This window comes from Gigantopelta aegis, chromosome 9 (assembly GCF_016097555.1).
Source record: "Gigantopelta aegis isolate Gae_Host chromosome 9, Gae_host_genome, whole genome shotgun sequence".
Classification (NCBI taxonomy): Eukaryota; Metazoa; Mollusca; class Gastropoda; order Neomphalida; family Peltospiridae; genus Gigantopelta; species Gigantopelta aegis.
In genome coordinates this window covers 17242034-17259591 of record NC_054707.1, presented here as the reverse complement: position 1 = coordinate 17259591, position 17558 = coordinate 17242034, and the positions used below count along the sequence as shown (strand labels likewise).

General features: G+C 41.8%; 2 protein-coding genes across 2 annotated transcripts in view; one reads left to right on the top strand and one right to left on the bottom strand.

The window, feature by feature from the left end:
* Positions 1-1496, bottom strand: part of LOC121381479 (vesicular glutamate transporter 3-like) — a 164530-nt gene extending 163034 nt beyond the window's left edge. Inside the window, exon 1 of the mRNA XM_041510797.1 lies at positions 1272-1496. Coding sequence (XP_041366731.1) covers positions 1272-1360 — 89 coding nt within the window. The 5' untranslated portion in view covers positions 1361-1496. The remainder of the gene's footprint in view (positions 1-1271) is intronic.
* A 14620-nt stretch (positions 1497-16116) lies between these two features.
* LOC121381477 (extensin-like) lies at positions 16117-16854 on the top strand. The gene has a single exon (XM_041510796.1). It carries the CDS (start codon positions 16117-16119, stop codon positions 16852-16854), a length of 738 nt encoding a protein of 245 aa, XP_041366730.1.
* Positions 16855-17558: the final 704 nt, after the last annotated feature.

The window sequence follows — 17558 nt, the reverse complement described above, 5'->3', positions numbered from 1 at the left end:
TTTGGACGTTTGTCTCGAAATCAAACCTCATCAAAGATCGCTAAAGATTTCCGTATACAAATTTTTATTTTCATTTTTGTTCTCTCAATACAATATTTGATACATATACATGATAAAAATAAGTTAACTGTTACTTTAAAACTTTAAAACCATATACAAGTAATAATTAAATATACTATCATCTATAATCGAAATACAAAACCAACGTATGGTCATTTGCAAAAAAAAAAAAACACACACACAAAACACTCCCAATAATAACGGACACTGGATCATATCATGATATTTAGATCTTGTGAATTCTATTTCAAACGAAGGTCCATTGTTTAAAATTATTTATTTTGTTATATATTATGTTTCACTTTTGTTCCGGAATAATTCCTAACTTCTTATTCCTTAATAAACTTTTATATATATATATATATATATTCGTATATATATATATATATATATATATATATATATATATATATATATATAACGAAGTCAAGGTTTATTTTCCCCGTTTAACGTTAACCTGATTGTATTGTATTGCTATATTTAATCATCACTGGACAATGGAGATGTGTTAATAATGGAGCGCTAAGTAGCTAAAATAAGAATTCCATTATTCCATCTGTCTGTTCCATCTGTTAATAACATATCTCTAAGTGAGTCGGTTTGTCTTCCCATTATTCCAGGACAGTATAGTCGGAATTAAAAATAACACCTTGAGATTGAAATTCAGTCAGAACAGAGTTAGTTAACGGTTATACCTAATAAGTACTTGAAGATTGATTTTTAAAGATAGCATTAATATATTTTGGTCGAGAAAGATTACTAGAGTTGAAAAGCCGCTATTAGAGAGAGAGAGAGAGAGAGAGAGAGAGAGAGAGAGAGAGAGAGAGAGAGAGAGAGAGAGAGAGAGAGAGAAAAGAGAGAGAGAGAGAGAGAGAGAGAGAGAGAGAGAGAGAGAGAGAGAGAGAGAGAGAGAGAGAGAGAGAGAGAGAGAGAAAGAGAGAGAGGTGGTGGGCAGACAGAGAGACAGAGAGATATAAGATTTTTTTAAATGTGGGGACACAAAATAAGGGGTTACATTTGTTATATAGACATACTTTTAAAAGTTTATTCCGGCTCGTGTACCATACACGTGCTGCTAAAAAACAAAATGTGCTAACGTAGCATTTAAAATCCACGGATATCTATCGGACTGCAGCAGAGACATTGAATTTATAAGAGAGAAAAAAACGAACATAATGAATAGATTGAAAACGTGTAAACTGATATCCTACCTTCCAATAGACGTCTTTGCCGCATGCGCCACATCTTTGGTAGGTTGGAGAATTTTCCCCTTCAAATTTTCAAAAGAGCCAAAGGGCATCGTTGAATGAAATTTAAGCAATATTTTGTCACCCGTTTAAAATGAATGGTTCTCCAGCGATATAGTGTCCCAACTACTAGAGCAGGCACCCCAAACAGAAGACAGATCTATAAACTGCAAATGATGATAGCGGCGATGGTCGATAATTGCCAGACGTCAGCTTACACGAGGTGATCGCGCGTGCTCTGAGCGGAAGCAACATTAGTCCACCTGGATATTCTGGCGACCAATCAGATGCGACGTTAGAGTGTGGAATAATTCATGTTTAGTTGCCGAATACGGTTCTGTGAGTCTCCGTTATGGAGGTGGAGAGAACCAGAGATAGTGCTTGCATTATTAATTGCGACTCGACTTGAAAGCCAGGTCTATATCCCAGGAGGCCATTAGTAAATTGAATTTCATACAGACAATACAGAAGAGCGTGGACGTGAGGAAAAGCGAACTTAATTCACAGAGAAGCAATTCTTGTGCTATTTTTCCCTGATCCCGAGCCGGTAAACTGGGTGGCCGAACAAAGCTGACTACGATATCGGTCGATATGGCGTTGGCAGCAAAAACCACACTGTTTATTATTAGAGCAGTCCTTCAAAAGAAAACGCCAGAAAAACTCCATTCCCGGGAGATTTCATCATGTTAATTGAACTTTTATTCGAGACATTATTGCATTTTAACATCACATCCGGGCAGAAACTTGTGTTCAGATGTAAAGGAAGTTATCCCGCACTAAATAATTGAAACAACTTGCGAGCATAATAATGCATCGGATTTGACGAATGTTGAACTATAATTGTAGACAAAACCACATTTCTGCCCTCAGAAAATATACGGTTAATCTTGCTTTTACAAAATAGTGTTGACACATGTATTACAAGATTGATTTTATTTCGTTTTGATATAACTTATTTTAGGATTCAGATATAAACGGTATAGGTAGAGGTATAAACACCAGAAGACGTGCACATTGCAAAGTTCCACCGGAATTTGTTTTGACTAAATATCGATGGTGTATGCCCAGTTACATTCGAATTTCTGTTTAACTGTACTTCTGAAATGAAATATGAAGGTATAAACAAAAGCTACTCATGTTTAATAATAATAATAAAAAAATCCAGTGTATTATCGCTTTCATTTGTGTGTGTAACTTTGTAGTGAAATATGAACATCAATGTTAAATACGTATTGCAATGAATTTGTAATAAAATTATGAACTCCGATTATGGATTTAAATATTCAATCCTGGTTCCAAACCATTTTGGCCTTTGATGGAAAGAATGGTTGTTTGACGCCTGTTGCCATATATCCATCGCATATAACAATGCAAGTAGTATGTTATTGAATAATATTAATCTATTTACTATGTACAAGTGTGTCTATAAAGTAACATTTAGTGTACATTCCCTGATTCTACGTGCTTCTCAGCGTTATTAAATTTAAAAAAAAAACAAAACAAAAAAAACAACAACAGTAAAACGTTTAAGTTCCAAAACGTAATGTATGCATCCATGTAAATATGTAATCATCCATCCATCCATCCATCCATCCATCCATCCGTCCATCCATCCGTCCATCCGTCCATCCATCCATCATCCATCCATCCATCCATCCATCCATCCATCCATCCATCCATCCATCCATCCATCCATCCATCCATCCATCCATCCATCCATTCATTCATCCATCCATCCATCCATCCATTCATACACCCCTGCATGTATATGTCATATATACATACATACATAGCTCAGAACATATTATGTGGCAAGTCTTCAATTTGCGGGTGATTCGGTGCCATAAGTTCGAGTCCCAGCAACGGCATGGGACAATTTGTGAGGCCAGAAAGGATTTAATTATCCCCTGCGCCAGTGCATTAATATCTATGTATAACAGTCAACCTCGACATACATACAATATATAGATATTCATACATCAATACATACATATAATATATATATATATATATAGAGAGAGAGAGATATATATATATTATATAGACAGACAGACAGACACACACACACACACACACACACACATACAAACATACATACAAACATACATACATACAAACATACATACATACATGCACACCTGCTATTTTTAACCATGTGATTAATAAAATATATACAAACAACTGGTGTGAAGAGTTACACCGACAGTAATAGTTACTATAAATATGTATGCATCGTCGGCGTCAGATATCTATTACAAGCATGCACCACGTAATTACCGTGCATATGCTTAGCTAACATCGCTAATAGCTTAAGTGTGTTTCGCTGATCCAGACAATAATACCGCTTGAATTTGGTCCCCAGGCGATCTTATTTTGCTTGGGCGCATTCATATCGTTTCTATGCTGCCTGATCACCCCATTGCATGTTCGTGAACCTCCGCCCACGATAAAAGACCACATTTTTTTTCCATTTCAACTTATTTTCGTGCTTTTATCCAATTAAGGTTCAAGCGCATTGTCCTAGGCACCCCCCCCCCCCCCCCCGCTATCTGGGCTGTCTGTCCAGAACAGTGGGTTAGTTGTTACTTGGTTAGTGGTTATTGAGAGAGAATAGAGTGTAGTGATCTTACACTTACCCATTGAGCCCTTAAGAACTCGCTTTGTGTTGGAGCCGGTACCGGGCTGCGATACCCTGTACTTACCAGCTTGTAGGCCGATGGCTTAGCCACTGCGCCACCGAGGACGGTAAAAGACCACAAAACCCCCAACCCACCCAAGCTAGATAACTCTTAGGTGTTTTGTTTATTCATTGTTAGAGTGGTCTATAATTACCGGCCTCGGTGGTGTAGAGGTTAAGCCATCGTATTTTAAGGCTTGTAGCTAGGTTATGGGTTCGCATCACGAGACCGGCTCCAACCCAAAGCGAGCTTACTAACTCGGTGGGTAGGTGTAAGACCACTACACCGACTTCTCTTTCACTGACCGGAGCGAGACGTAGCCCAGTGGTACAGCGCTCGTTCGATGCGCGGTCGGTGTGGGATCGATCCCCGTCGGTGGGCCCATTGGGCTATATCTCGTTCCAGCCAGTGCACCACGACTGGTATATCAAAGGCCGTGGTATGTATACTGATGGAAAGAAATAAAGGATCACACAGATAGTAACAAGAAATAATGACCGCATCAAAAATCAATTCATATTGTCAGAAGTTGACTGGGAACATATAAGCAACACATTCAACACTACAGACATTCAATCTCACATTACAACTTGGTATGAAATACAGACATTACTGTGCTAGAATTAAATTTGGTCTACAATTCGATGTGTTCCCTTATTTCTTTCCATCAGTATACTTCCCTGTCTGTGGGACGGTGCATATAAAAGATCCCTTGCTGCTAATCGAAAAAGTAGCTCATGAAGTGGAGGCAGCGGGTTTCCTCTCTCAATATCTGTGTGGTCCTTAACCATATGTCTGACGCCATATAACCGTAAATAAAATGTGTTGAGTGCGTTGTTAAATAAAACATTTCTTTCTTTCTCTCACTAACCACTAGCAACTAACCAGTAATCCACTGTTCTGGACAAACAGTCTGGATAGCTGAGGTGTGTGTGTGTGTGTGTGTGTGTGTGCGCGCGCGCCCAGGACAGCGTGCTTAAACCTTATTTGGATATAAGAACGAACATAACTACATGAACGAATGCATGAATGATTTGTGATTGTCGTGAAACGGTCATGATATGAAATATTCATTTCTACACCAAATAAATAAAGATATAAAACTTGACGACTCTCTACCAGACAGACTGATAATGGCGAAGGATATTAAAAATAATCACGTTCTCATTGTACAACGCAGTTCATTGTGTCTGATATGCATACAGAAAGACTTCTCCCCTACCCAGCCCACGCCCCCACACTCCTCCACGAGTACCATAAAAAATTACTTCTTTGTCCTCCCTCACCCAGCACGCGCCCCCAGCCTCCGCCACGAAGATAATAAAAGATACTTCTTTGTCCGCCCCCCCCACCCACAACCGCCTCAACCCTCCACCACGAGGATAATAAAAGATACTTCTTTGTCCCCCCACCCACCCACAACCGCCTCAACTCTCCGCCACGAAGATAATAAAAGTTACTTCTTTGTCCTCCCTCCCCCAACCCACAACCGCCTCAACTCTCCGCCACGAAGATAATAAAAAATACTTCTTTGTCCTCCCCCAACCCACAACCGCCTCAACTCTCCACCACGAAGATAATAAAAGTTACTTCTTTGTCCTCCCCCAACCCACAACCGCCTCAACTCTCCGCCACGAAGATAATAAAAGATACTTCTTTGTCCTCCCCCAACCCCCAACCGCCTCAACTCTCCGCCACGAAGATAATAAAAGTTACTTCTTTGTCCTCCCCCAACCCACAACCGCCTCAACTCTCCGCCACGAAAATAATAAAAGTTACTTCTTTGTCCTCCACCAACCCACAACCGCCTCAACTCTCCGCCACGAAAATAATAAAAGTTACTTCTTTGTCCTCCACCAACCCACAACCGCCTCAACTCTCCGCCACGAAGATAATAAAAGATACTTCTTTGTCCTCCCCCAACCCACAACCGCCTCAACTCTCCGCCACGAAGATAATAAAAGGTACTTCTTTGTCCCCCCACCCACCCACAACCGCCTCAACTCTCCGCCACGAAAATAATAAAAGTTACTTCTTTGTCCCCCCACCCACCCACAACCGCCTCAACCCTCCTCAACAAGGATAATAAAAGTTACTTCTTTGTCCCCCCACCCACCCACAACCGCCTCAACCCTCCTCAACAAGGATAATAAAAGTTACTTCTTTGTCCCCCCACCCACCCACAACCGCCTCAACCCTCCTCAACAAGGATAATAAAAGTTACTTCTTTGTCCCCCCACCCACCCACAACCGCCTCAACCCTCCTCAACAAGGATAATAAAAGTTACTTCTTTGTCCCCCCACCCACCCACAACCGCCTCAACCCTCCTCAACAAGGATAATAAAAGTTACTTCTTTGTCCCCCCACCCACCCACAACCGCCTCAACCCTCCTCAACAAGGATAATAAAAGTTACTTCTTTGTCCCCCCACCCACCCACAACCGCCTCAACCCTCCTCAACAAGGATAATAAAAGTTACTTCTTTGTCCCCCCACCCACCCACAACCGCCTCAACCCTCCTCAACAAGGATAATAAAAGTTACTTCTTTGTCCCCCCCACCCACCCACAACCGCCTCAACCCTCCTCAACAAGGATAATAAAAGTTACTTCTTTGTCCCCCCACCCACCCACAACCGCCTCAACCCTCCTCAACAAGGATAATAAAAGTTACTTCTTTGTCCCCCCACCCACCCACAACCGCCTCAACCCTCCTCAACAAGGATAATAAAAGTTACTTCTTTGTCCCCCCACCCACCCACAACCGCCTCAACCCTCCTCAACAAGGATAATAAAAGTTACTTCTTTGTCCCCCCACCCACCCACAACCGCCTCAACCCTCCTCAACAAGGATAATAAAAGTTACTTCTTTGTCCCCCCACCCACCCACAACCGCCTCAACCCTCCTCAACAAGGATAATAAAAGTTACTTCTTTGTCCCCCCACCCACCCACAACCGCCTCAACCCTCCTCAACAAGGATAATAAAAGTTACTTCTTTGTCCCCCCACCCACCCACAACCGCCTCAACCCTCCTCAACAAGGATAATAAAAGTTACTTCTTTGTCCCCCCACCCACCCACAACCGCCTCAACCCTCCTCAACAAGGATAATAAAAGTTACTTCTTTGTCCCCCCACCCACCCACAACCGCCTCAACTCTCCGCCACGAAGATAATAAAAGTTACTTCTTTGTCCCCCCACCCACCCACAACCGCCTCAACTCTCCGCCACGAAAATAATAAAAGTTACTTCTTTGTCCCCCCACCCACCCACAACCGCCTCAACCCTCCTCAACAAGGATAATAAAAGTTACTTCTTTGTCCCCCCACCCACCCACAACCGCCTCAACCCTCCTCAACAAGGATAATAAAAGTTACTTCTTTGTCCCCCCACCCACCCACAACCGCCTCAACCCTCCTCAACAAGGATAATAAAAGTTACTTCTTTGTCCCCCCACCCACCCACAACCGCCTCAACCCTCCTCAACAAGGATAATAAAAGTTACTTCTTTGGCTCCCCACCCACCCACAACCGCCTCAACCCTCCTCAACAAGGATAATAAAAGTTACTTCTTTGTCCCCCCACCCACCCACAACCGCCTCAACTCTCCGCCACGAAGATAATAAAAGTTACTTCTTTGTCCCCCCACCCACCCACAACCGCCTCAACCCTCCGCCACGAAAATAATAAAAGTTACTTCTTTGTCCCCCCACCCACAACCGCCTCAACCCTCCTCAACAAGGATAATAAAAGTTACTTCTTTGGCTCCCCACCCCATCCAGCAAAGATACTTTTACTTTGTCCTATTATACATACAAAATAACATAGCACCAAATAAGATTTGAAACAGCTGGGAATTGTCATCCCAAACATTGTTAATCTGTCTCTAGATTCTAGGGAATATAGTCTCATTCCATCAAAAAAAAAAACCCCCACAAAAAAGTTAAAGGGACATACCCTAGTTTTTAAACACTAAGGCATATATTTTACTATTAGAGCCGTTTTTGATAACTGAAATCATACTTTACATATATTTCGTTTAGATTATCCATTTCCGTATATTCGGAGTGTTTTTGGTCATCCTGGAGATTTTAATATCACAAACGGTATTTCTCATATTTTTTAAAAACGCACGTGCGACAAAGATGGAGTCGAGTTTTAGTCTATTTTTAGAGGCTATTTCACCATTTCAAACTCACAGACTCATGTTTCACTCAATTGTAACTTTATCCAAATGTGTTACAGGTTTGTAGATTATCTAAACTTAGTGTGCGTTTTTTATGGGCTGAAACTAGGATCTGTCCCTTTAAGCTCCACCACCTTCAAATATATTTTCTACGGGCCTGAACATGGCTCAAACTGTCAGAATTAAGAACAAATCATACTACGTCATTAAGCAAAACGATCTTGAATCATACTTGAACGTATCTACTCTAGACACCGGTCCAGGGCAACATGTATTTTGTATATGTATACTCTACCCCTCGATCAGGGTAATATACTGTGAAGTCATTTATTTTCGAGGGCTTAAATGTTCGTGGTTTTTCTAAGAAATAGATTTCGTTCTGTACTTAAATTTGTGGATCGAAAACGTAGTATCATATATTCGTATATGTTTATTTTCGTTAAGCTTTTAAATTGGTTGACTGCTCTAGAACACGAATTATACGAAAATTATGCCACCACGAAAAATAGCGATTTGACAGTATACCGCGACCTTTTGTATACCAATTCTGTAGCTTTAGATTTTGTTTGTTGGTTTTGTTTAACGACACCACTGGAGCACATAAATTAATTAATAATTGGCTATTAGATGTAAAACATTTGATAATTCTGACACGTAGTCATCAGAGGAAACCCGCTACATTTTTCCTAATGCAGCAAGGGATCTTTTATATGCACTTTCCAATAGATATGGAAAGCACATACCACGACCTTTGACCAGTTGTGGTGCACTGGTGGAACGAGAAAAAACCCCAATCAGCTGAATGGATCCACCGAGGTGGTTCGATCCTGCGACGCAAGCACCTCAAGCGAACACTCAACAGACTGAGCTAAATCCCGTCCCTTGTAGCCCTTATAGCATAGAAGACTGAACATAAAAGTAACCAAAGTTGAGATGCTTTTTTCGCACCTAAATCGTACTAAACCCCTCTCCGTTAATAACAAAGATAAGACTTGATCAGACAGTCTACGACATTAACGCGTGGTACATATATAGCGGATTCTTGATTCTCAGTCCGCAATCCTGTCTGTCGCAAAGTGCATATAAAATATGTTTGGCGTGTGTGTGGGGGGTGGTGGTGGTGGGGGGAGGGAAGGGGTGTATGTAGCTCATGTTGCAGTAGCGAACACTGACCAGTGTGCCGCCAGAGAGAGTATTTTTAACATGCCCATATACCACTAAGGTTTCAGGCATGTCTGTCGCGGGCCAAGTCTCTGGATAGCCAGTGACTTGGTCCAGGACAGAATACTAATGGACAATTTGGAATATTACTTCAAAAAGGGGATATCAAAGGCCGTGGTATGTACTACCCTGTCTGTGGGATGGTGCATATAAAAGATCCCTTGCTGCCAATCGAAAAAAGTAGCCCATGAAGTGGCGACAGCGGGTTTCCTCTCTCAATATCTGTATGGTCCTTAACCATAAGTCTGACGCCATATAACTGTAAATAAAAATGTGTTGAGTACGTCGTTAAATAAAACATTTCTTTCATTCAAAAAGGGGAAGAGGGACTTTAAAGGGATATTCCTGAGTTTGCTGCATTGTAAGATGTTTCCGATTAATAAAATATTTCTACGATTAAACTTACATATTAAATATATTTTCTTGTTTAGAATATCAGTGTCTGTATATTCAACGTGTTTCTGGTCGTCTTAATATTTGTAAGAAGCCCAAACTGGATTTCTTCTTCCAATAATTTCGTACGTGCGAAAAATTAAATAAATTCGGAAATAAAACGAAATTTAACCCAGTACAAATATTAGAACGATCAGAAAGATGTGTAATATACAGCCACTAATATTTTATGCAGAAAAATATATTTGATATTTAATTACAATCGTTAAAAAGTCTCTGTTAGTTGATAACATCTTAAACACTGCAGCAAACTCAGGAATGTCCCTTTAATAATTGTAGATTTAAATTTTAAAGCGCATGTCCAAAAATGAAAAAAGGTAATTCTTATCATAATACAGCCCTAAATTAATTTATTATTGAATTATTATTAGACGCAATATTTTAACGGGCAGTTCAGAATCAAAAGGGCGGCAATGGGGGTGATGCCCTTCACTATCACACCTCTTCTTCAACTCTATACTACCAAAGAAAGAAAAAGAAAGAAATGTTTTATTTAACGACGCACTCAACACATTTTATTTACGGTTATATGGCGTCAGACATATGGTTAAGGACCGAACATATTTTGAGAGGAAACACGCTGTCACCACTACATGGGCTACTCTTTCCGATTAGCAGCAAGGGATCTTTTATTTGCGCTTCCCACAGGCAGGATAGCACAAACAATGGCCTTTGTTGAACCAGTTATGGATCACTGGTCGGTGCAAGTGATTTACACCTACCCATTGAGCCTTGCGGAGCACTCACCTATACAACCAATCAGCTGATCAGATCCAGGGGGCAATAAACCGAAATCAAAAACAAGGTCTAAAAACCATCAAGATGAAAATAGCACAGTTTTGTTTTTCTTCTTCTGGGAGCGGCTGCTTCACCTCACTAATAAAATCAGATCTTACTGGCAAATGTTCGACTAAAGATCTGACAAAAGGTGGAAAGGAAAAAAACCCACCTAAATGTTTGTGTAACGAAACACCAACTTATTTCAAACTACGGCTATTAAATTTTGAAGTCTAGCATAATATTATTGTTATGTCGATTCTTAGACGAGATAGAACGAGAGGAAACCAGATACTTAACATTAGCCTAGCTTAGGTAGATATACTGCTTCCACATTATTGCACATCCGTAGGCTGCTCTTAAAACCCCCCAGAGTAACATGGTGATATCTTTTATGTACACTTTCCAATAAGCAGGACAATACACACCAATGCCTTTCATGTGCCAGTTGTGACGGTAAAAAATAAACCGAGTCCCCCTGACAGCGTTCGATCCTGGCACACATCGCACCTCAAGGGGGCGTCTTATCACCGAGGTATGTCAAACCCCTGACAGTAGATCTATCTACGCTAGGCTACTGTTACTGCGTGTCTACACAGACTTTCTTTCATTAAGGTTAGGCCATCGGTCTACATGCTGGTAGGTACTGGGTTCGAATCCCAGTCGAGGCATGGGATTTTTAATCCAGATACCGACTCCAAACCCTGAGTGAGTGCTCCGCAAGGCTCAATGGGTAGGTGTAAACCACTTGCACCGACCAGTGATCCATAACTGGTTCAACAAAGGCCATAATTTGTGCTATCCTGCCTGTGGGAAGCGCAAATAAAAGATCCCTTGCTGCTAATCGGAAAGAGTAGCACCATGTAGTGGCGACAGCGGGTTTCCTCTCAAAATCTGTGTGGTCCTTAACCATACGTCTGATGCCATATAACCATAAATGAAATGTGTTGAGTGCGTCGTTAAATAAAACATTTTATTTTTATTTTTATTAGGTCACTGTTCCTATGAAAATAACAGCTTGACTCATCACAAATTGCAACAGAATGTTTGCTTCCTGCAAATTGCAACAGAATGTTTGCTTCCTGCAAATTGCAACAGAATGTTTGCTTCCTGCAAATTGCAACAGAATGTTTGCTTCCTGCAAATTGCAACAGAATGTTTGCTTCCTGCAAATTGCAACAGAATGTTTGCTTCCTGCAAATTGCAACAGAATGTTTGCTTCCTGCATCGTATTAACAAGGACACCTGCCACCGTCAGATTGAGTTATAAGTTTCTGGGGACTCTTGTAATTATTTAATCGAAAAATTAATGACGTTATAAATTCCCAAAGCAGGTGTCAGATTTGGTCAAATGTGCCCAACATGACCTCCGGGTCTCCCGGCTATTTGCTGGAGGTCAGTATAAAAAAAAGTGTTGTCAATGTTGGTCGATTTTGGAAAATATATTTCGATTTAGTATATAAATTCAATGATGGTCAATTCGATCAAAACCATATTCAGTATTCAAGATGGTCGCTTGTTTGACACCCAATTGCAGATGTGTATTTTTTATACAGGGGTGTAGTTAAACATTCTATAATTTATTAATTCCAAGATGGTCGCCATATTGCTCAACTAAATCCATTAAAAAAAACTTAATACCTTTAACATGGAGGTCCTGCTTGTTGTTTTGTTTTTTTGTTGTTTTTTTTTCGGGTTTTTTTAATCATAAATCGGTCTGAACTGAACTGAACAGAACTGAACTTTATTACGCTCAGGCCGTTACACAACAGCATGTGAGGAACATACAATAACAATATTTTACAGTCACAAGACGGGCTTTACAGAAAATAATAAGATATTGTATAATAATATAATGATAATATGCTATCGGTACCATCGGATTCGTTTGAAACAAGAATAATTTGGAATCAGTTTTAAACGTAAAATGAACACTGTTTCCACAAAGAGCCCAAAGTTGAGACCGATTAAGTATGGAAAGTCAAGCGCGTCGTACTTACCGACAACCACAGAAAGAAATTAATAATAAACCCGTTTGTGAACCTCAATACTTGTAAACTCCAATTTAGATAACACAGTTCTACTCTTCCTAGTGTCGATCATTACTGGCTGGTGGTAGTTTTAGGCGGAACTCTACGTTAGGGCATATTTCAGAACACTGGTGTGGGATGGGATTTGAATATTTGCCCATGTATTCATTTTTTAAGTAATCCACATTAGGAAGTAAAGTAATATAGTTTTGTAGGTGTCCTCCCATTTTGCCTACAACCCACTTTGCCTACACTCAGTTTACCTACAACCCACTTTGCCTACACTCAGTTTGCCTACAACCCAGTTTGCCTACACTCAGTTTGCCTACAACCCAATTTGCCTACACTCAGTAAAGATGACATCCCCAATTAAAAGTGGAACATTCCATGTATTCCTGTGTATAAAATAACATTACACAACAAAAACAATTAAATTATTAAAATGGGATCATTGGACTAATACTAATCACGATAAAGAGCATGGAATCATCTTTGCGCAACTGAGCCCCAATTACATTACTTATGTTCATTGTAATCTTAATTGTTTACGTAATACAATATGTTTATATTGGTTTGAGACACAAAATAATAGGGATTGTCCCACTATTAACTGGGGATGTCACTTTTTCATATTGTAGGCAAACTGAGTGTAGGCATACTGGGTTGTAGGAAAAATGGGTGTAGGCAAAGCGGGTTGTAGGCAGAATGGGTTTAGGCAAAGCGGCTTGTAGGCAGAATGGGTTTAGGCAAAGCGGCTTGTAGGCAGAATGGGTTTAGGCAAAGCGGCTTGTAGGCAGAATGGGTTTAGGCAAAGCGGGTTTGTAGGCAGAATGGGTTTAGGCAAAGCGGCTTGTAGGCAGAATGGGTTTAGGCAAAGCGGGTTGTAGGCAGAATGGGTTTAGGCAAAGCGGGTTGTAGGCAGAATGGGTTTAGGCAAAGCGGCTTGTAGGCAGAATGGGTTTAGGCAAAGCGGCTTGTAGGCAGAATGGGTTTAGGCAAAGCGGCTTGTAGGCAGAATGGGTTTAGGCAAAGCGGCTTGTAGGCAGAATGGGTTTAGGCAAAGCGGCTTGTAGGCAGAATGGGTTTAGGCAAAGCGGCTTGTAGGCAGAATGGGTTTAGGCAAAGCGGCTTGTAGGCAGAATGGGTTTAGGCAAAGCGGCTTGTAGGCAGAATGGGTTTAGGCAAAGCGGCTTGTAGGCAGAATGGGTTTAGGCAAAGCGGCTTGTAGGCAGAATGGGAGGGAACCGTTTTGTATGAGGCAGGAGGAGCTGCATTAATACAATGAATAACAAAATCTTTAAAGGGGAACTGAACGCAAACATGAACCTTATGTTTTGGAAACATGCATACCCGGACCACCAACAGATACTGACACTTTACGAAATGAACAAACGCATAATTTTAGAGTTAATAAAAAAAACACCGTGATTATTCCTGCTAACTGGGGGCAGCCATTTTCTTTTGTTTTCGTTGCGTCCGGTATTCTAGCTTGGGGCGAAGTGACGTCAGCTCCTACCAACTCCTGTATGCACAGTCCTTTACGACAAGTCGCCCCGCTTTCATGAAGCTGACTTGTAAAACAACATAAATGACTTGATAATATAGTAAACTATTTGACTAAATATATTTCAATTTGCATTAATAGAACGAATTGGGTTCTAGTATTTTGCTCTCTTAAAATATTCAAAGACAAAATGAATACTATTAGGCCTATTGGTAGGGTACGTCGGAGCAAAAACGACCACTCACGATACCAAAGTGATAATGTTCATTTCTTTGGGACTACGTAATTGGTCAGTTCTGTGATTTTAGATGAAAAAGTCTACTAATCAAGAGTTTTACAGAATGATTTACAGTAATAAAGGATGACGGCTGATAATGTCTATTACCATTTTAGGGGTGGCAAGTATACACCTGTACGTAATTTTGTGTGTAATGGCTTGTCTACCTACCAAATACACACCTGCCAATCAGGAATCGCAGGTGGAGACCACGATTTGTACCGGTATAGACAATTAACTAAGAAAACACTCCGTTTATCATTTCAGTGCGTAGGTTATTGCATTTTTGACATTCAGCTATTTTTTATGTTTATATCCAATTAAGGTTCAAGCACACTGTTCTGGGCCATCTGTCCAGGACAGTGCATTAGTTGTTAGTTGGTTAGTGAGAGAGAAGAAAGTGTAGTGACCTTACGCGTACCCATTGCGCCCTTAAGAACTCGCTCTGGATTGGAACCGGTAGCGGGCTGCGAACCCTGTACCTACCATACTGTAGACCGATGGCTTACTCACTGCGCCACCGAGGCCGGTGGTTATTGCATGGACAAAACATGATACAGTTATTTCGACACTTTGACAAAGGTGGTGTATTTTGTATTGTAAAATAATATATACTTATTGCTGGGTTACTGGGATGGATATTATACAGAACATTGCACAAAAATCAGGAACGTTTGTTTCTTGAGTTCTAAGACTAATTGCTGACGTGACACGTTAAATATTACGTAATCACCAGCTTGCCAGAGGGCTTATTCATACCGATATATCCAATTAAGGTTCAAGCACGCTGTTCTGGGTACACACCTCAGCTATCTGGGCAGTCTATCCACGGCAGTGGGTTAGTTGTTAGTTGGTTAGTGGTTAGTAAGAGAGAAGAGGGTGTAGTGGCCTTACACCTACCCATTGAGCCCTTAAGAACCTGCTCTGGGTTTGAGCCGGTAGCGGGCTGCGAACCCTGTACCTACCAGCCTGTAGTCCGATGGCTTACCCACTACACCACCTAGGCCGGTTTGCAGCAATCACCCTTTTTTTTACACCATAATTATGGGAGTTGGACTCCCATTCAGCATTGCATGTCGTAACAGTCAAATCAGTTTAACCTCTGACATGGCCAGTGACTACGTCCGGGCCAGGAGCGGCGGGGGGGGGGGGGGGGGGGGGGGCGGTCCGAACTGCTAAAACAACAATAGATATGGTTCAATCGTCTTATTGACATGCATGTTGTTACCTCAGTCATTATAATGAACTGTTCAAGATTATTTGGAAACCGATTATTATTGTATAGATGGTATAGATATCGCTTAATGCATAAAGTATGCAAATATGACAAATATCGAAATAATCCATGTATTGAATGTAGTGAATGACTGTAAATAATTTTAAAAGGTCTCCATCTAAAAATGTTTATTTCACAAAAAGCAAAAAAAAATGCAACATTTTAAAATATTCATATTTATTCACAAGAGGCCATGGAGAAACTATGAAAAACTGGAGAAAATATGTTCATGTACGGCAGCCCGTTTATGTACATTGGTAAATAAACCATTGACCGTCTATAATCAAAACTTGTACTAACACTAAGGGGCCATGTTCATTACATACACAGGTAATCAGGTAGTGGTTATATAACAGACGAGTACTTATTTCTCGACCGTATGTATGTACACTTCGAAATTGACCACGATGAGGATGGACGTATGTCAATGTACTCTCGCGTTACCCCCCCACCTGGAGGGACTTATGGTCTCCTACGGAGCGCTGTTGGAATACCGGGTCACGTATACCGGGTCACGGGCTTCCGTGACCTTGGTGTACGGGGACCCGGCACCACTGAAGACTGGAAGATGGAGGAGGAGGAGACGTGCGACAGGAAAGGCACAGGGGGAGCCAAAACCGGCGGCTAAAACGCCGGCAGGGACTCCTTCTGTTGCGCCGCCCACCGCCGTTCCCCGGAAGAAGACAGGATCGGAAGAGGCACCAGCCCCGGACGTCCCGACTTCGACCAAAGGTCCGACTAGACCCACTCCACAGGCCAGGACTTCAGCGCCTCCGGTTGTGCCGCCGACTATACAGGCAGCACCCGTTGAGGCGCAGGCCCGAAAGATTGCCATGGTGAAGCGGAAGGCAACCACTCCCCCGAGTGGCCAACCAGACAAGCCAGGCCCTCCGAGTCAACCACCGAAGCCGGACATGGACGGTGATGAGCCTTGGTCACTGAAGGCCGGCAAACTAACAGCACGCCACGCCCAGCTCTCCAAGACTAACATCGAGGACGTCAACTTCCTCTTTACGCAACCAAAGCATGAGGCCTTTCAACCACTACCAACGAGGCCGACAGAGGCGAGACTATTGTTTTCACCACGTCACAATGCGGGATGGCCGAGGTATCTGTTTTACAGTACGCCGAAAAGGAATTTATAACCAAGGACTGCTACTCCCAGAAATGGATAACCCGACCATACACCGTATGATTAAGATCACAGCCGGGGAAGATTATCGCTCAACAGCCAAGGCGTTAGCAGCATCCCCATACCGGTCGGTCATCCCGCATTTCGACGCTGTCAACTTCATCGGAACACCATGACGTGCTCCCCTTTGCCAACCTCCTTCACCTCCGTGAGTACTATTTTTTTTGGGCTAGTTAGACTTTAAGAGTTTTCGATCGAGTTCTAAATTCATATGTTTATTTTTTTGTAAACAGTCTAACGCATTTTATTTTGGCGCCCGTTCAATTGCTCAAAATCACCTTAAAACCCTTTCGGCCGAGCAGTCATAAACTTTTTGGGTTTAAATTTAGAGTCCGGACATGTTTTTGGATGCAGTTACTCTTTGTAGACTTAGGTAAATTACAGGCTTCACCGAGGAATCGAAATTCAGCCAATCAGAGCACGGCTCCCACTCGGTGTTACATCAAGTTTGCGAAGTGTCTGCTAGTCGGTCCGCGCTCGCGTTGACCTTACTAAATGGCTTTCTTCCAAATTCTGCCCACCTCAAACTTACCTCCCCCCCCCCCCCCCCTGCTCCGGAGTTAGTCACTGGCGAAGTCAGAGGCTAAATCCGTAGTGGGCGTGCCTGAACCTTTTTGGATAGGGGCACGTTAATACAGTTCCCAGTTCCCAGTATGT